We start from the raw sequence: 19544 nt of genomic DNA, 5'->3' as shown, positions 1-19544 counted from the left end.
AGTAATTATCAGTTTTTTGTGCAGTTTTTTCTTGCTTGTTTCTTTGCATTCATTACATCAGTAGCTTTAGTCTGTGCACCTGCGTTAGAAGCAGATTGCGAAGTATGAGAGTCCTCACTCACGCGTTCTGAACATCCGAATCATTCATTCAGACTCTTTCGTCTCACCCACTTCGATCCGTCCGCGGGAATGTCAAGTGGTAGTCGGACAGGAACGCCTCAACCATGGGCGAATGGAACGGCTGGTCAATCCACTGCTGCTGCTGGAGGAGGAGGAGGGTTGCAATTACCTCAACAAGCCAAAGGTGCGTTCGACTCGTCTCGTATCAATCCGCTTGTTGATGAACTGAACTCCTGATACCTTGCCTTCGGATGTACAGGTAAAGGAGCAGTCAGGTCGACATCACAAGAGTGAGTTTCACAGTCTCATCTCTCCCTTCGTCTCCCTCTCTCTGTTCGCGTCTCGAAGACTGACACGAGCTCTCTGGTAGACCGAATGGTGAATCAGGAACCAGTGGTAGAGCGACGAACGTCAATTCGTTGATGGATGCCGTTGGAGCGAGTGGAGTCGATCTCGGAGTGAGTAGCCTCTCCCTTCCCCTCTATGACTACGCGGGGTCCACTGAGAGCTGACAGTCCTATGAGGGGTGATTCAGGCAGAGGAAGAATCCTTGCGAGCTAGTAACGAACGAGCTCACGCTCAAGCGATGGCGAATGCCGCTAATCCGTCGGGAGGACAAGCTGCTGCCGCTTATGCATATAACGGGATCGATCGTAGTAGGAAACAAGATTTTATTGATCCTTCCGTTTTGGCTGAATGCGTTAAGAAAGTCGGCAAGTTTACCTTTCTCCATTTCTCTCTCTCTCTCTCTCTTTCGTCTACTTACCCGTGGTGAGTCTGTTTACAGCTGCTGCATTTCAACTGAAGACCCTCGAACCAGATACGATCCCTCTCATCGCATTAGCGACTCGACAACGACTGCAATCCCTCATCAACGAATCTATTTCCGCTCGAAACCATCGACAAACTTCTTCCCATTTCAAACCTCCACCATTTATCGATCCATCTTCCTCCTCCGCCTATCGAGCATCTAAGAAACGGAGGAGGAGAAAGGCCGTTCGGAGGGATCCGATGACTGGGGATGAAATCATGGAGGAAGGAGAAGAGGAAGATGAAGATGACGAGATGAATTCTAGTGAAGAAGAAGAAGACGAAACGGGGTCCGTCAAGAGACCGAAAGTACCTGCCTGGGACGCTCTAGTGTACGACGATCCAGAGAGGTATTTAACCGTGTTGGAACGAGTTGATCGAGCCGAAGAAGCGAAACATAGGAGGGAACGAATGACGAGGGATGCGAAGGAACAGAGGGAGAAGGATATTGCGGAAGAAATGTACGCGGCGGAATTGGCGAGGAAAGCGATGGAAGAAGATCAGGATAATAAAATGAATTCGGCGGGAGAAGCTGGATCGAGTACGACAACGACAGGAGAAAAGGGGAAAGGGAAAGTGAAGAACGCGGCGGATCGATTCTTGGCTTCGAATCAACCGGATGGGGGAGCACCTTCAACTCCGACGAAAGAATTGGGCAAAGATGGGAAACCGAAAAAGAAGAAGAAACCGAAAACTGGAGATACTCCCGGAGGATCAGGAGGAGGAGGAGGAACGAATTCGACTCCAGGACCTACTACGAGTGGAACTTCGACTCCTTCGGCAACTTCGATAGCGAAAAACATGTCGGAAGACGTCAGGAAACGATTGACGGATTCTTCGGCGATGAAATCTCTGGGAGGAACGAAATACAGTTGGATGAACGCGGGGGGGATTGGTTCACCTTCTCCTGCGATGGGAAGTTCGAGTGGAGTGAGCTCGTTGTTGGGGAAACCGAAATTCGCTCCAGCTTCTTCGATAGGAGGTTCTTCTTCCCGCAACCCGGCGAACAATCCTCCAATCTCGGCAAACTCTTCTTCCCTTGAACTCGCGAACGCTCTCACTACCTCTCGACTCAACGTCCCACAGCTACACGACTCGCAACGGACTCAGGTTGCGAAAGATACGTGGGAAGCAGGTCATCACGTCGTCGAATTGGGAGACTTACTATTCGCGATGGATCGGGAACGAGGGGCGGGAGTAGGGAAGGGTGCTGGAAGGAACGCTGCATTGAGGGGGAGAGCAGGGATCACGCGAGGTGGTTACAGAGGAGTAGGAACTGGAAGATAATCTGTCAACTCTCCTTTTGGAAAATTATGAATTCGTTTTCTCTTCCTATCGAATTCCGTTTGACCTCGAGATCGTTTCGACTTGATCGTGGAGAGCTCTTCATGGTCTCTCTGAGAGAGACAGGAAAGTCGAAAATTTGCGATCGCTGGTTGACTGTTCTCGTTCCCGTCAGTCTCGCCCAGCGCTCTTTCGACCTCATATGGCAGCTCCTGAGCCCACTACAAGTTCTCTCGTAGGCTTCTCCTGCCGCCTCAAACCGTTTCTCGATATCCTTGGCTCATCGTTAATTTCCTCCATTCTGCTCATCTCCCAGGCTGCCTCACTCACCCAAGAGCTCCTACACGAGCTCATAGCCGACATAGCTATCGAAGAACACGAACTATCCCAATTTCGCAAGAACCGGTTGAACCAGTTGAGTCCTCTTTACGTATTTCGCACCTCTCTCTCCTGGTCACTCATCATTCCTTCCTCTACGACTCGCTAGGCTCTACTATGAGCAGGCACAGAACGGACACCTGAGTACGAATGGTACGGCGACACCAGGAGTTAGTCCGACGAAGAAGGAGAGGGATGAAGGATTGTTCAGTTGCGTAGTTTGCAAGAGAATAGTACAGTCCCCCTTCCCTTCTCTTCTTTCTCTTTGTGTTCTCTAAGAAGCTGATGAGGTACTGTGAGGGGATAGATCGCTGCCCCGAGGTATGCGAGTCATTTGAGTGGATGCATGGGATTATCCGGATCGAGAAGAGGGGAGAGGAGAGCTGCTGCGAATGCTGCTGGGAACGGTAAACCGTCAAGGTGAGCTCTCTACTGTGCTCACTAGATTGAGAAGGAGCTGACAACCGAGAGCGGACGCAGGAATGGAGGTTCTGGAGCGAGTTCTTACGGCTCAGACACTGATACCGAGAGTGAGCCTCTTTTCGCCGTCGGCCAGTATTTGTCCTTGAGCGGAGTACTGAAGGATTTGAGGTGTCACAGAGAAGAATGGTGCGAATGGAATCAAGCGGTCTGCCTCGACGACCTCAACATCGGGTCAGAACAAGAAATCGAAACCGACTCCTCGTAAGCGTCTCCCTCTTCACTGTCTTGTGAGAACTGGTAGTGATAGCTTACAATCTCGATTATGTACAGTCGCTTCGACTCCATCATCTTTCCAACCTCCTCATATCGGATCGCACCCACTTTCGAAAACCATGTCCCTTCCTGCTTCTCCCGTCGGATCTCCGACTGCCGCAGCCCATTCGATCCCACCTCGTCCATCATCAGTCGCTCCTGGTGCCCTGCCGCCCTCTCAGCAACAACGAATACCTTCGAAACAACCTGCGATCGCACAAACCGGTCGACCTCCTCACCCTCTCGCTCAAACCCAACATCTCCCACCCGTACCTCTCAAACAACCGATAGCTCGATCGGTTCCATCGAACCCGACTCAAAGGAACGACGATCGACCCGATTCAGATTCAGAAGATTCCGATTCAGACCTCGAAATCATGTCTTCTCAACAGCATCAATCTACTACTTCTTCTTCGCAAGCATCGAAAACACCGAGAGTACCTCCTCCGACTTTGACTGGTGCAGTCGGTCATCCGAGTGCGGCAGGAGTAGGGGTCGGAATGCAGAGGAATGGATCGGCTGCGGGAGCGAGTCAGAAACAACCGAGGAAAGGAATGAACATGACCGGAGCGGCTGGCGGGCAGGCGATTGGGAGGAAAGCGGCGAGACCTATCGCGGGAGGTGAGCACTGTCTCTGTTTATCTTCCTTCTTTTCAAGACTCGACGACTGACTCGACGAACACGGCTTTGATTTTCGTTACGCTGAACAGTCAATCACGATTCGGCAAGTTCAGATGAAGACGCTTCAGATGGTTCAGGTTCAGATTGAACAGATCTTCTCGTTTGTACCGGCGTCGTCGTTCTTTTTCGCACTAGTTTCTTTTCGGCTTCTTCCCTCTTTACTTCTCTTTTCGCATTTCTTTGCCCCTTGCTTTGCGCACGCATTCTCTTCGCCACTCGCACCTCCTTCCCTTATTCTGTGTTTCCCTCGTTCATTCTCGTTCGCAGATCTCGTTCATTATTTTCGCATGTTGACATTATTAGCCTCTTCTCTTTCCCTGTCTTTTGTTGTGTGCTGGCTCATGAGAGTCTGAGTTACTGATCCTGATGCTGACAGCTCGTAAACGGTGTGTACACGTGATCCGCGGAAGTGTCGCGGACTTTTGGAGATTTCTGCAGGTCGGGATCCCCTCTTCTCCCTCTTCTTCTCCTCGATCTCCTCATTCACTAATCGATCTTCGGCATAGTCGGCATAGTAGCAGAACTACAGGACTTACATCACCGGATCACCTCTTTCCTACCCAACCTCATCCGTTTCCCATTACTATCGCCCATTCGTCCTCCCGTTCTTCCCTCTTCCCCAAGATGTCATCCGCTCCTCCGAAAAGCTTGCAAGGGCCGTGTGTAGTGTGTGGGAAGTCTACCTATCTCAGGTGTGGAGAATGCGCGAAGCATGGGACGAACTGGATTTACTTCTGCTCCGTCGCTCATCAGGGTCTTGTGAGCTCTCTATCTCGCTATCTTTCCCGGTCGAACGGTGGCTAATCTGCAAGGGCATATTGACGTGCTGGATAGATCTGGGTCATGCACAAGAACTTCTGCGGCGCTCGCTCAAACCCGTTCACTTGGCCGACTCTTACTCGCGAAGAAATCGACGAGATGGTTCAACTCTGTGAAACGCCGGTCCGTTTCAAGGGAGAGCCTAGGTTGAATACATGGTTGGATACTTTCGCCGAGGACGAGGTTAACGCGTCGAATAGAAACTCGATCAAATGGGAATTCAGGGTGAGTATCACGCTTCGATTCGAGCTTAGACTCGACTGGTTCAATTCGTATGCTGAGACTCCTCGTTTAGGAGTACCTCGAGTCGCTCATGAACTTTGCTTCAGACGGATTCGGCGCTCAACAAAACGCGATTTACCACTCTCGCATGGTCGCCTGTTCGGTTCGAGCCGACGCGAAAAAGTCGAAATCGTCGGAGGACAACATTCCAAAGTGGGACTTTGTGATGGCTAAGAATCATCCGGTCGACTTTCTCGCTCGAAACATCGAAAAGCTAGGTGTACCGGAGGTAGGAGTTCCGGGATCGTTTCCGTGGCAATCGGAGTTTCTCCATCTACAGAGCGTCTACATCGGGATCGTATTCAGGTACGGAGAAGCGCGCGACAACAATACGTTCGACCCCGAATTGAAAGAATATGTGAAACATATCGTTGATCGGACCGTGCGTTTCTTGAAGGAAAAAGTCGAACCGACTCGTCCAGACATCGCATCTAGCGTCAGAGCTTTCATGTTGATATCGCCTGAGTAGTACGGATCATGTGTGTGTTTCCTCGGTCAGATTCCCTAAGATAATGAGAATAGGGTTTATCGAGTTCAAGCTCAAAGTGAGGCCTGACCTTTTGCGACCTCATCTTCCTTGCCTCGTGATTGTTCGCACTCGGCTAGACACAGTTCCGATGAGCAACTACTCGACATTGAGAGCGAGAGATAGTTCTCATCTCAAGTTGCACGGACGGGACTGCGAGGAGACGACGGGAGACACAGCTTGAGCTGGAGTGTGTCGAATTCACACGTCGCTCGCGGTTCCTCCTTTTTCCTTTCTCGACTGTTCACGCCTACGACGGAGAGAGCCGAGCATGCGAGCTGTACTGATGCCTCGTCCTCAACGACTCACAATCACTCCGCGGACATCTTCCGGACTTTTAGAAATCCTGCGATCAGATCTCGACTTTCGCCTCTTTCTTTCTTCTTCCTCCCTCACAAAACTTCGTCGAGACTCTAGCACCGCAGAATCCGGACCACTACCTACCCTTTCAGGTTCAACCACACGAACTCGTTCCAGTTCCTTTGCCTCTCGTTCCTCTTTCCTCCTAATTCGAGTCTTCAATGTCGACAGCTCCTCCGTCGAGTTTGGAAGGACCGTGTGTATTATGCGGGAAGGCTACGTATCTAAGGTGTGGAGAATGCGCGAAACACGGAACGGATTGGATGCGGTTCTGTGGAATTCCTCATCAAAAGCTCGTAGGTGCTGGCGATCTCTCTCTCTTGCGGTGAACAGATAGCTGATGCAGACACCGGTGTTCGCTCTCGAAAGGTCTGGTCCTTGCACAAGCATTTCTGCGGCGCTCGTTCGAATCCTTTCACCTGGCCGCTCCTCACCTCAGCCGAAGTCGAAGAGTACGTGGAACTTTGTGAAGAGCCTATCCATTTCAGGGGAGAGTTGACTACGTGGCTGGACGGCTTTGCTAAGGGAGAGTCTCAACTCAGTCGAAAACAACTTAGGGTGGAGTTCAAGGTACGTGGATTCGTCTCGAGCTCAGATTGTGCGGACGGTTCGCTCAGACCCCTCTTCCAGAAACACCTCGAGGATCTCACAGAAGTCTCTGTACAAGAACCTGACGAGCAACAAATTATCGTCTTGAAATGCCGCTCGTTCGCCCAGTTTGTCCGACTAGAAGTTGAATTGGAAAGGAGGAGGAGGACTCGACCAAATCGACCAGATCTCGATGTTTCGTTGCCGAAAGAGTTTCCAATTGACTATCTCGCTCGCACGATCTATACGATGGGGATAAAGGAGCTGGCGATTCCTGAACAGGACCCGTCAAGGTTCAAATTCCTTCACCTTTTCACATTCTTCATGGCGATTCTCGTCGAAAACGACAAGGCCCCCATCAAGGATAAGGATCTCGAAGAGTGCTTGAAGTACGTTGTTCAACAAATCTGGCAGGTTCTCGCAAAAGAAATTGCCCCGACTCGTCCAGAGATTGGCAAAACCGTTCAAAGTTCAATGGTCTACTGTCTTATCGAAATGTGGTAGATACCATGAGTAAAGTTCGAGTCGCGCGTACAGGATGAAGTAAGGAATGTAAAGTCTAGGATGGACAGCGTTTTCTACACTCGCACTCTCGATTCCGGAGAGAGCGATGCGAATCCGAGCGAACAGAGCTCAAGAAACCTGCGGCTGTCCATTCTTGCGAAGCGACTGTCTCCACCCTGCTGTCATTGACTCCAGCTCTCACACATGGACGCGAGACCAAGTGATGAAGTGAGATGCAAGGGTATTTCGGAAAAAAGAAGGGGAATAAACCGCTACAACGAAAGTCTACGAATACAACAAGCAATCCGGCAAAAGGATAGACACAAAGAGTGAACACCACATACAGACCGAGAGAAACTGTTATCGCTACACACAAGCAGAGGAAAGGAATCACATTCCTTTATCGTAACCTCTTTTCGTTTCCAAACTTTTGCATTCCCTTGCGATTATCCCTCGCTCGACCAGCTTTCCATTCGCCTCGTTTGATCGTCTCCAACTCTTTTAACAACGTTTCGAACGCGTCTTGCATTGGAGGATTCTTTTCTTCTCGAGCGATTTCCTTTTCGAGGTCGAAGATCGGTTGACCGGGAGGGAGAGATTGGGCTGAAGGAGCCGTGACGGTAGGATCAAAGTAGAGATCCTTGTCGGGAAGAGACCATTGGAGTTTGGGAGTGATCTTGCGAATGTGTTCTTGCATTTTACGAATTCGAGTAGCCGAGACCTGCTCGAGTCGCTCGATGACGGAGGGTCCTACCGAATTAACGATATCGTTCTCTTCGATGAAGATGGTGTACTTGGACATGTCGTTGATCTCGGGAGAAGAAGGGAAGAGTCGACCATAAGAGTGTTCGCGGAAGAGTACTGGGATACAGCCGAGGAGAAGGGCTTCGTAGAATGCTCGACGAGTAGGCGAATCTCCAGGCGGCATAGGACAGAAGACGGCTTGTTCCATGTGATCGTGGAAGAGTTCAAGTTGTTGAGCTCCGTCGAGCGATTTTGCGATGTTGTCGAACATGATTCGAGAGGTTGAGTTACCGGGGGACGCGACGAAGGATTCGAAGTCCTGATGAAGTTTTGCTCGAAGGGCGAAACCGTTGAAGGGATCCGAAGCGGGAAGTCCCCAAGGGTGAGAACTCGCACCGGCGTAGTGAAGGCTAAATCGACGAGCTCGTATCAGTTCGACAGCTCTCCGCATCCACAAGAGACTCTGAGAGACTCACAGGTAAGGACGTTCGTTGTTGAAGAAATAGTTTCCGATCGTAGGCTTGGGTCCTTTCGCCGATGGAGACAGGTGGAAAGCGGTCGGATCTAAGACGGAAGAACGAGCAATCAGCAAGGGATCCCCAACAAAAGGCGGAGAGTAGACTCACAAGGTACGTCGATCAAGTACTTCATTCCCTCTCGTACATTCTTCGGAGCATTCTCGATCGAAACCATGATAACCGAATCCTTGATCTCGGCCATAACTTCGGGTGTGAGAACCTCCTTCTCCAAGTTACTCCTGATCGGCGAAAGAGGGAGAATGATTCGAGGGTAGTTCGTTTTACCGACGATTTGAACGAGATCGCGCAAGAAACGAGTCGTTTGAGCTACACCGTCTTTGAGAACGGGAGAGTTACAACCCCAAGGGTTCGACCAGATCTGAGAGAGGACAGGAAGGAAGATGAAGTCGGGAGAGGGAGTCGAAAGGAGAGGAACGAGGTTCGTGTAAGCGAGGAAACGAGTCGTGAGGATATCGTCGAGGGCGTATTGATCGGTGTCCGTTACGTAATAAGGGTAGGTCTACGAGATCGATCGAGTTCAGTAAGATATCGGAGAATGAGAGAGAGAAGAGAATCAGTACTCACGGGTTTCGAGGCGGGAAGAAGTGCACCATAAGCTGATCTCGTCGTTTCCCTCTTCGGCCAAACTCCCCACGCGCATTCTCTTGGTCCCGCCGCTTCCCTCATGACTGCGTTGATGTGTTCGATATTCGGCATCGCGACAGTTGGTCTTCCCTTGACCAGAGCGCCTGGGCGATGAACCGCCAGCTTCCCTTGAGACGAAGCGAAGAAGCTCTTCGCGGCGGTAGTGATCGAGTAGCGATGAGTCGGGAAAGCAATCGATCCGAAGACGGTGAGGAGAATGACGCCGACGATGAAATGCCACCTCCGAAGGAAAGGTTTGATTTTGTACGACATTCGATTTGACGGTTCCGTGTTGGTGGGTGAGCGAGGACTGGATTCGAAGAGGATCGTCGAGAGAACGACAGCGGCTCCTCCGAGTCCGGAAGGAAGAGTGAGTTGAAAGTCGAAGAGGAAAATCGAGAGGATAAAGGTGAAAACGATCGAGAGGGAGAGACTGAGACTCTTGGCGACGTTGTCGGCGTGTTTCAATGCGAGAGCTGTACAAGGACGAAGAATCAGTGAGGGCTCTCTCTCAAGAGAGATATGAAGGTAGAGCTCACCGATGAGGAGACCTCCTACTGTTTGCAAGAGAACGACGACCCAGGCCATCGTGTTGAATCCCTCGAAGAATCCATGTCCAGCTCGCAATACAGGATCGTACCAGTGATCGAGAGGATCGATCAACCCATGGAAATCCAGTGAGAGTCCACCCATTCCTCGAAAGTGAACGTCGCTCGCTTGAAACAGAACGACGAAGAGGCCGAAAACTGAACTGAAGAGCGATAGTTGAATGTTGCGAATCCAAAGCGAGACGGGTTTGAGTTTAGGAGGGGCGACGAGCATAACTTCTTCGACAGGAGGAACGGACGGTCGTCGTTTGATGACGAGTTCGAAATAGGTTGCAGCGATCGCACTCGAGAAACACGAGACGACGACGGCCGTCACTCCGGTAACGTAGTTCATCGAAGGTGCGCTCGAAGCGGGGTGGTCTCCGTGTCCGTGCGAGTCGTTCGCTTTCGCGTGAATCGCTCCAATCTGCATCGCGGCAACTCCTAGACCGAGTGTCGCGAGCGAAATCCATTGAACGACTGCGAGTCGTCGTCCGAGCATGAGAACGGCGCAGAGAGCGGTGATGAGAGTCTGTCAAAAGGTGAACTTCCCCGATCAGCTCGAAGTTTCCAGAAAGAATGAGTTCTGGAATCGTACCTTGAGTTGAAAAGTGATCTGGAAGACAGGAACCGAGAGGTTTCGAGCTGCGATATAGCTGCAAAAGATTGAAACTGTCAGATTCGCTGTCGAGTCGATCTCGTGAGAGAGTAGAAACTTACATGAGGTTGTTCTGTAGGGCGAACAAAATCGCTGGCACACACATTTTGTACCAATCTGAGCCGAACACGTCCTCGACGAGCATCTTGATGACTCCCATCCTCCTCCTCCGGATCCACATTTGAGGATCATCCAAGATTTTCCTAACCAAAGGTTCTTGAACTTCCTTCTCTGCGTCCATCTCCCTTGCGTACTTCCTCAGTTTCTCCGTCAACCGAGGCGAGATGGGTTTATGCGGCCATTGGAACGACGCGAGGGTTTTGAATTCCGGTAATTTCTTCGAGGGAGGCCCGAGAGGTCCTTCGTCGAAATCTAACGTGACATCGAGAGTTTGTTGCACGTTCGCTGAACTCCTTCGTCGCAAATGAGTGTCGGGTCGAGGAGGGCGTGCAGAAGGAGAAGCTTCAGAGATGGAACGAGGAGGAGTGATCGGATCGGGACTGAGGAGATCTTCTTCTGACGAAGTCATGTATAGCTCTGGCGTTGGGAGAGGATGCCGAGGTGCGAGAAGAGTCGCTCTTTCTTTCAGGGTATCCCGAAGTGCGAGGAGAACCGACATGATCAATTTGCCCAATTCTGCGAAACAAAAGGAATGAAGTCAGCTTGCGAAATTTCTCTCAACACTTCCTTCTTCGAACATACCTGTAAGTAGTACTGCACTCGACGCTTTGTACTGAGCATGTCCAGGTTCTAGGTGAGCTTGCGACACGTGCAGACTACAGAGAGAAGGGAGCGTTCAGCCATTTTCAACTCGTGCGAAAGATTTTGAAGAGAGGGAAACACTCACACAATCGCGAGCACGGTAGACTGTAGGCATACTGCACCTAATGATAGTGTTCTAGCCGAAGCGATTCCCATCCTGACCCGAGACTACCGCTGAGTTTGAATCCGAAAAGTCGAGTGCCGAAAGACGGAGGAGAGCTGAACCTGCAGCTTCTTGCAAGGTAGGGTATCCGTTGTGACTTGTCCTAGTCGATTGGCTCTGTCCAGTCTGTGCTGTGAGTCGAGGATAGCGGTGATGAGTGATGAAGTGCTGAAAGGGAGTTTCTCGTTCGGAAACGATGCCGCTTTAGCGAGGTTGAAGTCTGGATCAATGAATGATTCATTGCAGATCGGCATGCCTGCCTTTGGGTTGAAAACGAGGCGTGGAACAGGGAGAGAAAGATTGGCTCGCCGCTTTCGGAAATTTTTCGAAGTTGTGTCTCACTCCTCCTCTTCTCGCCCTCTCTCCCCTTTCGCCCTTCCGATGTCCCAGATCGCCGCAGTCGAACCAAAGGGAAAGCCGGAGCACCTTGTTCTCATCCGAGATTCCGAGACAGTGTGACATGGCTTGCTCCTTCATCTCTCATTCTTCATCTCTCCACGACGACAACATCTTCGAGCTCGTACATGTCACCTAGGCGAAGTGAATGGCTTCATCTTCAGTACACTATAGAGCGCTCTCGATCGCCGGTCTCGACGATTCAACCACTTCTTCTACCTCTTCTGCCCCTCTCCTCACTCGACGCTCCTCAATCGACGTGAAGCCCTTCTCCATCGAGCGGAAGTACTCTGACGAACCCCCCTCCGATGCGGCGTTGCTCGACGAAGCTCGCTCACGACAAGTTCGACCACTCCCGAAGAACTCGAAATGTTTGAGGATTTCGGCTTACCTGGGATGGGCGTTAGCGATGTTGTTGTTAGTCGTACTCTTGGTTGGTCGGTCAAGTGTGTCGCCTTCGGAGCATATCCGGTCGGGATTAGCGAGGGTCAGGGAACATCCTCTCGCTTCGAAATTGTTCGACGATATTGGATTCAGCAAAATTGAACCGACGGCGGCTCTGAAAGTGTCACACGCTTCGAGGCCGGGAGGAAACAACTCGACAGCTGGGAACGGAAGCAAGATGGTCGGAGGATTGAAAGCTCCAGTCACGATCGTTTCGAGTTTCTATCGAATCGATTCCGGGAAAAAGCACCGTGTCAGTGGTGAGTTGCTTCCCGGGGTCTTCTCTTACGTCTCAATGAATATTGACAACACGTCTTTCTGTAGAGTATCACGAGTGGTTGACAAACTTCCTCGGATCCGTCGAATTACCCATCATTTTCTATTGCGCTCCTTCGATGAGCGCTTACGTTCGCAACTTGCGAGGGAACAAGGTGAGAACTTTCTGCTTGCATCTCTCGTACGCGGAAGTTGCTGATCTCAATGGTCAACACTAGCCTCTCACGATCATCGCCGACTACAACGACCCCTTCGAAATGCCGCCTCTTCTCTCGCTCGGCGGCAAGAATTGGGCCAAGAAGCAATACGAGCTAGATCCCGAGCAGAGATGGCACGTTCCTGATGTGTACGGAGTATGGACCGCTAAACCTTGGATCGCTCGAGATGCGAGTGATAGAAATCCTTACGATTCTGAGTATTTCTTCTGGGTACGTTCTCACTCCCGACTTAAGTGGATACGTTCATTCCATCTGAATTCTGATCTCTCCGCACTGCTGCAGGTCGACGCAGGGTCGTTCCGAGATGCTCAAGTCAATCACGATTTCGCTGCCCTCCCCTCCGTTCTCGAGAAAACTTTTTCCTCTCTCCCTTCCGATACGATCCTCCTCGCAGCGACGACTGAACCTTTCGCCGATGGACTCGACTACGTGAAGGCTGCGAAACCTGGAGCAATCCCCGACAGAGAAGATCGGTTACAGGGTGGTTGGTTCGGAGGGAAGAAGGAGGGCGTAGAGATGTGGGAAGAAGCAGTGAAAGAGGTTACGGTGAGACAGAGTGCGCTAGGTAGATTCGCTGGGAAAGAACAGCCGATTTGGACTCAGGCCGCGAGGTTGAATTGGAAGAAAATTTACGTCCAAGTGAGCCTTGATCCCTTCTACGTCTTCTCTCTCGCGTTCGTCCCCCAAGTCTGACTGATCTCTTTGATTGATGTGATAGAACATGGCGCTGCGAGTTGGACCAGATTGCGGATCTGATCTTTGGTTCGGGTTCGAGTATTTTGCCGATGGAAGAGACTGCGAGATCCCCGTATGGAACGGACCGGAATATGCTCTGCTCGACCGTCAAGAGGAAGAAAAGCGCAGGACGCGATAATAAAGTCTGTCGTAGGGTTTCCGTGGATTTTACGCTCGTTGTCTCTTGTAGCCTTAGTCAGTCGTATCATGTTGTAGCTCTCATCATCGTTCATCATTCATCAGCAATCTAGACGTACTCTCCTATCCCCGAGTCGAGCAATGGCAGGTCTAAATTCAATGGGAGAGAGCTCGAGTTTCATGCTTCCGCGGAGATTCGACACAAAGTCACCCTCGTTCGATAGTCCGGGACGGCGAGACGACAAGAGGCCAGGGCCGAGCCTCTCTCTAATCGGTAGAATATGAGTCCTCGCGGGATCGATAAAACTCCAGAGGGTATGGTTCTCAAAAGGGAAAATGAATGCTACACGATGCAGAGATCCGGGCGACAGGAGGAGGGCTACAGAGGATATACTTGTCGGAATTGAGTAGAGTGAGAAACGAGGCAAATGAGAGGAGGATGGGTATACATCGAGAGGGAGGATTTCTAAGAGTGCTGGATGCAAGGAACGCAGGTTCCGCCGGAGCAGATGGCTCGTCCAGGGATACTGAAGAAGATGGAATGAAGATATCAGTATCACGCTTTGCAGAGCCAATGGTAGGGCATAGAGGAAAGGATAACTGACCAGAATCTCGTGTTTCCCGAGCCTTGATCGCAAGTGTCTCCAGTTTGTACCCTGACGGCGCCAGCAGGAGGTCGGCATTGATTCGCAGTACAAGTGTAGCCGAGCGCCGCGTCACAAGGAGATTCAGCGTCGCAGAATCGTTCAGTCGTGTCGAGGGTGCAAAGGTGAGCGCATTTTTGACCACTGCAGATCAATCCGGAGGCGCTACAATCCAAGGCAAGAAGGCTAAATGTGAGTTCATTCCTTCCACTGGTAAACCCGAACTGGAGAGCTCACCAGCAAATGCCCGAAGCTTGATCGCAAGAACCTCCGAATCCGACTTGAGCGGAACAACCGATAGGACCGACAGGTTGAACGATCGTTCCAGCCGCCGACTGAGTTGCACCGGGAACAGCAGCCGAGGTGTCAGAGACGACTGGCGTAGCATCCCTTCTTCCCCTGCGATTTGCGGAAACAAAACGGGTTAGTTTTCTTTTCTGGCTATCTTTTCCCCCTTCACCTCGATGACGGCTCAGTGACGTACAGTGGTCGCTTGTTACGAAGTGCTTGTCGCTTCATCTTGAGGTGCCCTCCGCCGTTGGGTCCATGAGCGAGAACAGTCGTTGCGAAGAAGGCGGCGAAGATGAGGGAGAGTAAGGAAGATCGCATGTCGAGCTATGGAGCTAACGGAGTGCTGAAGATTGATGAGGAGAAGTCGTTTGCGGAATGGGAGACCTTGGAGGAGCTGTAAAGAGCGAGTTCCGAGAAAAGAACGGTGGAAGTCAAACGAGTGTGGGAGGCCGATTCAAGGGAGTCTGATCGCTTTGAAGTTCGGTAGTCGATAGTTGATTGGGGGCTTCGATGTCGAGGAGTACAGGGGAGGCGGAGCAAAGAGGGAAGAGAACGAGAAAAGGAAGAAGCGGAAAGGGGAAGTTCTCGAACATTTTAGCGTAGATCCACAGTGCAGAGTCATTGTTCCCCAAGCGATCCGGAAATGCACGGCGGGAGAAACCAAAGTCAGAGAATGAACGAATCAATTTTCGGCAGGAAATGGTCGAATTGTGTCTCAGCCTCCCTCCTCTTTCCTCCTGCGGTAATCTCTCCTTTGCTCGAAAGATGTTTCGGTTGTTCGAGAACGTATTTCCCGCTTTGAACGCTTCTGCCGTACGCAATTCCGAATGCTCCTTCCAGATCCATCAACTTTGCATTTCTCATCTCATCCCATCCGTTCTCTCTTTGTCGTTCTCCCTTTACGCCTCCTTCGACTTCCGCTCGGGTCTAGCAGTCTACGTCTACCAACTACACCACACTCCTTTGAACACTGCATCTCTCGAAGCGACTTGACGAGCAACAACCGAACAACCGAAGAACTTGTCCAAGGGGCCTGAAACTTCTCCAGGATTTGTGAGCGGGATCTCAAGGCGACTCAGCTACTGGAAACCGAGGTAAGTCGAGCCTGAAAACCGAGTGAGCGACGACAAGTTGAGCTGATTTCCGTTTCCTCGCAGTTTTCGAAACCTCGTCTCGACCATGCCTTCACTCTCCTGCACTTCTGCCGCTCTCTTTCTCCTCCAGCTCGCTTCTCTCACTTCAGCGGCCGTCTTCAGCTGCGTCGGAGGATCCGTCTATGTCGTCGCTCACCCCGACGACGATTTACTTTTCCAATCTCCGGACCTTCAAACTGATGTCAGCGGCAACAACTGTATTACGGCGGTGTTCCTTACCTCGGGAGATTCTGGAACGACTACGGGATATGCACAAAGTCGAGAGAGTGGAAACGCGGCAGCGTATGCTGAAATGGCCGGAGTTTCAAACTCTTACACTTCGTGAGTTCGCAAATTCGCCCTGTTTACTCAATTTGCTCGCTGGCTCTTCACCTCTGACGATTTCTGACGTTGCTCTGCACAGGTTCACCGCAACGTTCGCCGGTCAACCGGTCCTAGTTCAAACTCTGGTCGGCGCTCCTCAAATTCAAAGGGTCATGTTCCGTCTGCCCGACGGCAACATGGACGGAAGTGGATATCCTTCTACCGGATACACGTCCCTACGACAACTGTAAGTAGCTCTTTCCCCATCGCCGTTGTCGCAGCGACGGCTCACTGAGCTCTTCTTCGTGAAAACAGTTACTTTGGGTCGATCTCCTCCATTCGCAACACCGCCGGAACTGCCACGTTCACCCTCTCCACTCTGAAACAAGCGATCTCCGAGATCGTTTCCGCTCGTTCGCCAAAGCAAGTTCGCACGCTCGACTACCTCTCGCAATACGACTCGGGAGATCACGCAGATCACTTGACGACCGCTCGTATCGTTCAGGGCCTTGTTGGATCTGCCGCTCCTAGTGCAGACTTCAGCGGCTACATCGGTTACGGAGTGTCGAATTACCCTCCGACAATGTCGACAGACGATCCCGCTTTTACCGCGAAAGCGAACGCCTTCTTCGCCTACACTCCTTACGACACAGCCGAATGTCAATCTTATTCGGCTTGTGCGAGCGCGGGTCGTGGAGAATCGTACTGGTTGACGAGGTTAGTCTATCGCTCTTCTCCTTTGCAAGCACGCTCGAGAAACTAATTTCTTGCTCACTTCGCAGGCAATACCAAACCTCTTCGGCACTCGCGTTCGAATCCTACGAAGGTAGTGCACAATCTCCCGTCTCTCTGCCGAATGGAACGAACATCGCTGCTCTTGGAACGATTTACGCTTCCTCGACTTACCCCGGTTTCAACCCTTACTCGGCTGTCGATGGAAACATCGGAGGATACCCCGGAAATGCATCGGCAGAGTGGGCTTCGAACGGAGAGAAGACGACTGCCTGGTGGGGAGTAGCTTGGGACCAACCTTATTCGCTTGACTCGGTGAGTTGCAAATTTCTCGCCTTCGCTTCACCTCAACTGAATCCTTTCTCGTCACTTTATAGATTGTCCTGTACGACCGACCGAACACTTACGATTGGATGACTGGATGTACCCTCACGTTCAGCGATGGATCGTCGGTTTCCGTTGGAGCTCTCGCAAACGATGGATCCGCGACCCTCGTCACTCTTCCCGGAACGGTAGTCACTCAGATGGTCGTTCTCGCCGTCACTTCGGTCTCGCCTGCGACTTCAAACGTCGGTCTATCCGAATTCCGGGCCTACGGATCTCTCTGCAGCGGATGTCGACTCGGAAACAACTTCACCGACGCCTCTGCGACGACCACGACGAGCTCTGGTGTTGTGACTGGAACTGGAGCCTACTCCGACCTCGCTCTTCTCGCGACAGCATCCGCCTCATCCTACGGTTCGAGTCAACCTCCTACTCGAGCGAACGACGGAGTCGTTTCGGGATACCCTGCGAACTACTCGGCAGAATGGGCCGCAGATGGAGAGACTACTGGGACATGGCTCAACCTTACTTGGGACGCTTATTACCTCGTCGATTCTGTTGTTCTCTACGTGGGTTTTTCCCTTCAGACTGCTTCTTACGCCTTTTCACTGATTCGTCTCTTGGCTGTCAGGATCGACCCAACACGAATGACTGGATCACGAGTGGCACGATTAAATTCGACGACGGTACTTCCCTTCCGGTCAGCTCGCTTGACAATTCTGGAGGACCGACCGTATTCAACCTTTCTTCTCCCGCCAACATGTCGTCTCTACAATTCACTGTCAATTCGGCTTCGTCCTCGAGCTCGAATGTCGGTCTTGCCGAAATCATCGTCTCTTACTCACAACCTCAAACTCCCACTCCGAAATCGAACACCACCGACCCGGTCGTCGTCGCACCTCCCTCTCCTTCTTTCGATACGACTACCGATCTCGCGCTCAACTCTACCGCTCAAGCTTCGACGTCGGGCAATCAGCAAGGCGCTTCAAAGGCAATCGATGGGAAAATCGGAGGTTACACCGACGCAGGAGGAGATTACACTCAAGAATGGGCTTCGGCGGGGGAAGGAGCGGGAGCCTGGATCAAGTTGACCTGGCCCTACGGTATTACGGTCAACCAAGTCGTCCTCTACGATCGACCGAATCCGAATGACCAGATCACTGGAGGAAGTCTCCGATTCGACGATGGATCTATCATTCGAACAGGTTCGCTCGTCAATGACGGATCGGCGACCAATATTTCGATTCCCGCGATTAATACGACCTCGATCTTCTTCACCGTCACTTCGGTGTCTGCCACGACTGGAAACGCGGGATTATCCGAATTTGCCGTCTATGGATCTGTCAAGTGAGTTTTTCTCATTTTTTCTGCCTGCGAATAAATTTCTCATCTGGTTTGCCTACTCAGCCCTGTCTACAACTCGACCTTGACCAACTCGACCTTGACCAACTCGACCTCGAATTCGAATTCGTCTGTCGTCGCCGGATCCTCATCTCTTCCCGTTCCTACGACTACCGATCTCGCTCTCAACGCGAGTATTTTCGCAACGACGTCGAGTCCCGGACAAGGAGCTTCAGCTGCGATTGACGGAGTCGTTAACGGATACAAGGAGGATGGATCTGGAGATTATACGAAAGAATGGGCTTCGAACCACGAAGGAGTCGGAGCGGAACTTTACTTGACTTGGCCGAGCTCGATCAACGTCTCGACTGTAGTCCTATACGATCGACCCAACCTCAGCGATCGAATCCTTTCCGGAAAGATCACGTTCTCGGATGGATCCGTTTATCAGGTCGGAGCTCTTCCGAATAACGGAACCGCTTTCGTCGTTCCCGTCAATAACGTCCCGACTACTTCTCTAAGGTTCACTGTGACTGCAGTAAGCTCGACAACTTCGAATGTTGGACTCGCCGAGATCTCAGTTTACGGTTCTGCGACTTCGTGAGTCGGACTTTTTCTCCGTTTTCGGTTTTGAGACTGACAGGTTTTCCTCGTACAGACTGGCCGGCAACTTAACCCTTCCCTCGAACTCGACGATCACCTCGAACTCAACGATAATCTCGAACGGGACCGTGAATGGAAATGGAACTTTCCTCGGAAATGGAACTTTCCTAGGAAATGGAACGATTTATCCGAACGGGACGATCTCATGGAATTCCACCCTTCCCGCCAATTTGTCGACGAGGTGAGCTGCTTCTTTTCGCGTAATCTGAATCTAGACTAATGATCTCGTGTCTCGGCAGTGCTCTACCTAGCGTCAGTTCAACCTCGATGAACTCGTCCTCCTCTTCCTCCTCGTTACTGCCGAACGCAACTCTCTCATCCTCCTTCCCCTCGGTCACTCTGAACGCATCACATTCGGTCAACCTAACCTCCTCCTACCCCTCCGCAACCTCCAGCGGCAATGGAAGCGTTCTCTTGTCGTCTTCAGCACTTCCGACGAACACGAGCTTCTCCGCTCTCCCCAGCTCATCCCCTCTTCTCAGCTCATCCGCTCTCGCCAATTCGTCTTCCTCTTCCTCCTCGTTACTGCCGAACGCAACTCTCTCATCCTCCTTCCCCTCGGTCACTCTGAACGCATCACATTCGGTCAACCTCACCTCCTCCTACCCCTCCGCAACCTCCAGCGGCAATGGAAGCGTTCTCTTGTCGTCTTCAGCACTTCCGACGAACACGAGCTTCTCCGCTCTCCCCAGCTCATCCCCTCTTCTCAGCTCATCCGCTC

The 19544-nt window shown here is 51.6% G+C and overlaps 8 protein-coding genes across 8 annotated transcripts; 6 read left to right on the top strand and 2 right to left on the bottom strand.

Annotated features, from left to right (window-relative positions):
* Positions 1–189: 189 nt before the first annotated feature.
* Positions 190–2217, top strand: JCM6883_002112 (uncharacterized protein; the record flags this gene model as incomplete). The annotated part of the gene is made up of 5 exons (XM_076628795.1): positions 190–304; positions 380–410; positions 491–578; positions 656–833; positions 908–2217. The coding sequence occupies 5 exons, from the start codon at positions 190–192 to the stop codon at positions 2215–2217; spliced, it is 1722 nt and encodes a 573-aa protein (XP_076490978.1).
* A 199-nt stretch (positions 2218–2416) lies between these two features.
* Positions 2417–4096, top strand: JCM6883_002111 (uncharacterized protein; the record flags this gene model as incomplete). The annotated part of the gene is made up of 7 exons (XM_076628794.1): positions 2417–2644; positions 2718–2825; positions 2900–3012; positions 3073–3122; positions 3193–3276; positions 3346–3948; positions 4038–4096. 7 exons carry the CDS (start codon positions 2417–2419, stop codon positions 4094–4096), a joined length of 1245 nt encoding a protein of 414 aa, XP_076490977.1.
* A 536-nt stretch (positions 4097–4632) lies between these two features.
* On the top strand, positions 4633–5578 carry JCM6883_002110 (zinc finger MYND domain-containing protein; the record flags this gene model as incomplete). Its single annotated transcript, XM_076628793.1, has 3 exons — positions 4633–4767; positions 4843–5052; positions 5123–5578. The coding sequence occupies 3 exons, from the start codon at positions 4633–4635 to the stop codon at positions 5576–5578; spliced, it is 801 nt and encodes a 266-aa protein (XP_076490976.1).
* Positions 5579–6156: 578 nt separating this feature from the next.
* Positions 6157–7087, top strand: JCM6883_002109 (uncharacterized protein; the record flags this gene model as incomplete). The annotated part of the gene is made up of 2 exons (XM_076628792.1): positions 6157–6291; positions 6365–7087. 2 exons carry the CDS (start codon positions 6157–6159, stop codon positions 7085–7087), a joined length of 858 nt encoding a protein of 285 aa, XP_076490975.1.
* A 400-nt stretch (positions 7088–7487) lies between these two features.
* On the bottom strand, positions 7488–11157 carry JCM6883_002108 (uncharacterized protein; the record flags this gene model as incomplete). The annotated part of the gene is made up of 9 exons (XM_076628791.1): positions 7488–8241; positions 8308–8395; positions 8458–8869; positions 8935–9470; positions 9534–10113; positions 10180–10237; positions 10302–10875; positions 10942–11015; positions 11087–11157. 9 exons carry the CDS (start codon positions 11155–11157, stop codon positions 7488–7490), a joined length of 3147 nt encoding a protein of 1048 aa, XP_076490974.1.
* Positions 11158–11708: 551 nt separating this feature from the next.
* On the top strand, positions 11709–13372 carry JCM6883_002107 (uncharacterized protein; the record flags this gene model as incomplete). Its single annotated transcript, XM_076628790.1, has 5 exons — positions 11709–12264; positions 12329–12435; positions 12499–12708; positions 12781–13137; positions 13217–13372. 5 exons carry the CDS (start codon positions 11709–11711, stop codon positions 13370–13372), a joined length of 1386 nt encoding a protein of 461 aa, XP_076490973.1.
* A 465-nt stretch (positions 13373–13837) lies between these two features.
* On the bottom strand, positions 13838–14624 carry JCM6883_002106 (uncharacterized protein; the record flags this gene model as incomplete). The annotated part of the gene is made up of 4 exons (XM_076628789.1): positions 13838–13898; positions 13977–14180; positions 14253–14414; positions 14476–14624. The coding sequence occupies 4 exons, from the start codon at positions 14622–14624 to the stop codon at positions 13838–13840; spliced, it is 576 nt and encodes a 191-aa protein (XP_076490972.1).
* An 861-nt stretch (positions 14625–15485) lies between these two features.
* Positions 15486–19544, top strand: JCM6883_002105 (uncharacterized protein; the record flags this gene model as incomplete). Its single annotated transcript, XM_076628788.1, has 9 exons — positions 15486–15781; positions 15864–16010; positions 16079–16480; positions 16546–16810; positions 16873–17388; positions 17451–18166; positions 18227–18760; positions 18819–19004; positions 19063–19544. Coding segments are annotated over 9 exons (3544 nt in total), but the record flags the coding sequence as incomplete, so codon positions are not given.

The sequence above is a fragment of the Sporobolomyces salmoneus genome (assembly GCF_050403485.1).
Source record: "Sporobolomyces salmoneus JCM6883 DNA, S_salmoneus_JCM6883_v1_ctg3, whole genome shotgun sequence".
Lineage (NCBI taxonomy): Eukaryota > Fungi > Basidiomycota > Microbotryomycetes > Sporidiobolales > Sporidiobolaceae > Sporobolomyces > Sporobolomyces salmoneus.
Note: the sequence above shows the minus strand (reverse complement) of the source record. Positions and strands in the feature narration are given on the sequence as shown.